We start from the raw sequence: 3,536 nt of genomic DNA, 5'->3' as shown, positions 1-3,536 counted from the left end.
ATCAATAATCAAGAAACGTTACACTTTCTTTTAACTTTATTCTTTCAGCCAAAAGAAAAACTGAAAAAAAAATATATTAAGGCACAAATAAGTAGGACATTCATGTATAAGTCAAAGAATATATATGATCTTCTTTGGTCCTATCTTATCCATCCGATAGATGAGAACAATTGCATCAGGACGGTCCAAATAGATGGTGGGACCCAAACGATTAAGGAATGTCCCGTGAAGAAAGGAGAAGAACCCAATTCTGGAAAGTCAGATATAAATTCAAAATGATGCTGTTCAATGAACACCTCTTTGAGTACCACTATTTATTTGATTCTGTATCAAGCTGCCATTTTATTTGTCCAAACCTCTTATTAAGCTCAAACGCTTTCTCCCTAGAAAATCACATCAAAGCTCCTTTGTTGTTGTTCCTTGCAATCCACGTAGGCTCAAAACACTGAAGGTGAAGGTAGTAGTAGTAATATAGTGCACATGGGAAGACACTCTTGCTGCTATAAGCAGAAGCTTCGTAAAGGCCTTTGGTCTCCAGAGGAAGACGAGAAGCTTTTGAATTACATCACCAAGCATGGACATGGATGTTGGAGCTCGGTTCCAAAATTAGCTGGTACTACTATTATATATATTGTTTCATCACTTAATGATATTGCAGTAAGTGCACAAAAAAAGTACAAGATAAGAGTCATTTTAACATTCTTTCTCTCAAATCTCTCTCTCTCTCTGTGCGTGTGTTATATGTGTCAGGTTTGCAGAGGTGTGGGAAGAGCTGCAGATTGAGGTGGATAAATTACCTAAGGCCTGATTTGAAGAGAGGAGCATTCTCACAGCAGGAAGAGAATTCCATAATTGAACTTCATGCAGTCCTTGGCAACAGGTACTTAATAGTTCAGTTAAGATCACAAGGACCTTCATTAACTCAAGATTGTTGTTCTTATTGTTCCATGGTTTTTATATATGCTTTTGCTGCTTTATTATTAGGTGGTCTCAGATTGCAGCTCAGTTACCGGGAAGAACTGACAATGAGATAAAAAATCTATGGAATTCATGCCTCAAGAAGAAGCTCAGGCAAAGAGGCATTGACCCAAACACCCACCAACCACTCTCTGAGGTTGAGAACGACAAGGACAAGCCAACCATAGCTGAAAAAAGCAATCAGAAAGCCTCTGTGGAATCCAATGAGGTGAGTGTTGTTGAGCCAGCAAAACCAATTCCAACTTGTATGCCTATGGAACGATATCCCCTTGAGGTTTCTTCTACCTCCAAGAATTTGACCAACATGGATAGGTTTGGTACATGTCATGACAACTCCATCAGTACTAGTTGCAAACCTTCTGATATGGTGGGATATTTCTCTTTCCAGCACTTGAATTATGGACCTAACATGGGACTCACTGCAAATCCCAATACCTCACTTTGCTTCATGCCAAGTCCCACTTCTTCACAAATGATTACATCAGAGCTCAATTCCTCAAGTATGACTAATTCCACTATGCTCCATTCTGTGTCAAACTCCAATTTCCCAACACATGTGAAGCCAACTATTAGCCTCCATTCTCACAATCCTTCCATATCCTCTGGTGATATTGATGGGGTTCAAAACTGGGAAAACAGTACCTTCAGTAATAACAATGCAAGCAAAAGCAATGGGAGCAGTAACAGCATCCAATTACAAAGCAACACTAACTTCCTTGATAGCAGCACTCTGACGTGGGGGTTGGCAGAGTCTTGTGCAAAGGCTGATAAAGATGTTCATGTACTACCTTTACAAGCAGAACAAGAAGACATTAAATGGTCTGAGTATCTTAACACCCCGTTTTTTATGGGAAACACAGTGCACAATCAAACCACTCAGTGTATCTACGGTGATGAGAATAAAGCAGAAACAGGTTTCATTACAGACGAAACAAGTACTAATTGGCACCATAGCCAGCATTTTCAACCTTCAGATATATATACCAAAGATCTACAGAGATTTTCAGTGGCTTTTGGACAAACTCTGTAGCACTGTACTTAACACGTGGAAACTTCAACCAAAGAAAAAGATGCCGACATTTCCAATGTGAACTAGGTCAGATATTTGTCGTGAGTTCTGACCACAGGTGTGTGCTGTAAATTTCTTTTCTTTTCTTTTGATATTGTAAATGTGTCTGATACATAAAAAAAAAAAAAAAAAAAAAACCAGCAATCAGCATTATGTTACAGTATAGTATTTGTGATTAATTCAAGATTTTTCTTCTTAGCATTTTGTTATGATTAGCACAGAGGCAGAATAAGGCTTGTCCCAAATTCCCTTCTTACAATCTTCGGTTATATGCTTACTCTGTAACAGTTGCCATTAAGGCCCTGGTGCCTGTGTATGACCCAATAGTTTCAAATATAATATGTTTCAGGGGTTCATCAACCGATTCAAACCGCGGTGACTGAACCGAAAAATCGAAAACCGATTAAAAACCGCAAATTTTAATTGGATTGGATCGGTTTTTGGATGAGTTGATGAAAACCGATCCAATCCAAATATTAATTCCTCTCTACCTATTGGGTCTTTCCCTGATCACAGCCTAAAAATTTCTAAACCTAAGACCCATTAACCCATTAACTAAACCCAAAAAAAAATATAGTCACATCTCATCAACAAAATTTTATCTTTGTAGAGCTTCATATCTCATTACAAAAAAAAAACTATATTATAGTTTATTAATGCTTTTGTATTTGAAAAAAATTAATTTACAAAGCCAATATATACAAAAGATGTTATTTGCACAATAATCATGAAATAAATTTTAGGATTTTTAAAAAACCGAAAACCGATCCAATCCAATCCGAAAAAAATTGAATTGGATCGGATCGGATTTGAAAACAAATCAAAACCGAATGGATAATTATATGATCAAACCGAAGGGATTGAATCAAATGAATTTTGCTTCCAAAACCGATCCAATCCAGACCGCGCACACCCCTAATATCTTTTGTATGTCCAGGATTTGTTCTCTCTCTTTATTTATTTATTTATTTTTTTAAAACAAGCCAGCGTTTCACTTGATAATTTTCTTTCCAAACTGAGAATCCAGAGAGCTAATTTTGTGTGTCAAAGCTCATGGTGCCATTTTTCTTAAATGGGTGTCTATCACTGTCTCCTATAGATAAAGATTGTTTTCACTTTTGGGACAAAACTGAGCTCACTTCCCTTTCCCCTTAATGACTGAAGATAAGAAAGTATACTCTTAAGTCTTCCTTTCATTTACGTTTTTCAAAAGGCCTTATGGTAAACTAAGCATTCAAATACGGTTGATGGTTTTAATTTCCAACTGAACCGTTGTAGTCTGTAGAAAGAGAGGCCAAAACCACCCTGCAAATTTATGGCACGCCACCGACTGGTTAACTTCAACAAAAGCATGTTTGGTGCATATTATAGGATAAATGGTGTGATATTATATAAGATAATATCCTCTAATATTTTAAAAATTAATATATTAAAAAAATTTATTTTAATATATAAATATTGAAATAATATATTAGTTCTTGGGAATTGT

At 36.3% G+C, this 3,536-nt stretch overlaps 1 protein-coding gene across 1 annotated transcript; it reads left to right on the top strand.

The window, feature by feature from the left end:
* The first annotated feature begins 480 nt into the window (after nucleotides 1-480).
* On the top strand, nucleotides 481-2,050 carry LOC133309455 (transcription factor MYB61-like). The gene is made up of 3 exons (XM_061510236.1): nucleotides 481-613; nucleotides 751-880; nucleotides 985-2,050. Exons 1-3 carry the CDS (start codon nucleotides 481-483, stop codon nucleotides 2,006-2,008), a joined length of 1,287 nt encoding a protein of 428 aa, XP_061366220.1. The 3' UTR covers nucleotides 2,009-2,050.
* Nucleotides 2,051-3,536: the final 1,486 nt, after the last annotated feature.

Source organism: Gastrolobium bilobum, unplaced genomic scaffold (genome assembly GCF_033153095.1).
Source record: "Gastrolobium bilobum isolate Gb01-03AN ecotype WA unplaced genomic scaffold, APGP_CSIRO_Gbil_v1 utg2122, whole genome shotgun sequence".
Taxonomy (NCBI): domain Eukaryota; kingdom Viridiplantae; phylum Streptophyta; class Magnoliopsida; order Fabales; family Fabaceae; genus Gastrolobium; species Gastrolobium bilobum.
Note: the sequence above shows the minus strand (reverse complement) of the source record. Positions and strands in the feature narration are given on the sequence as shown.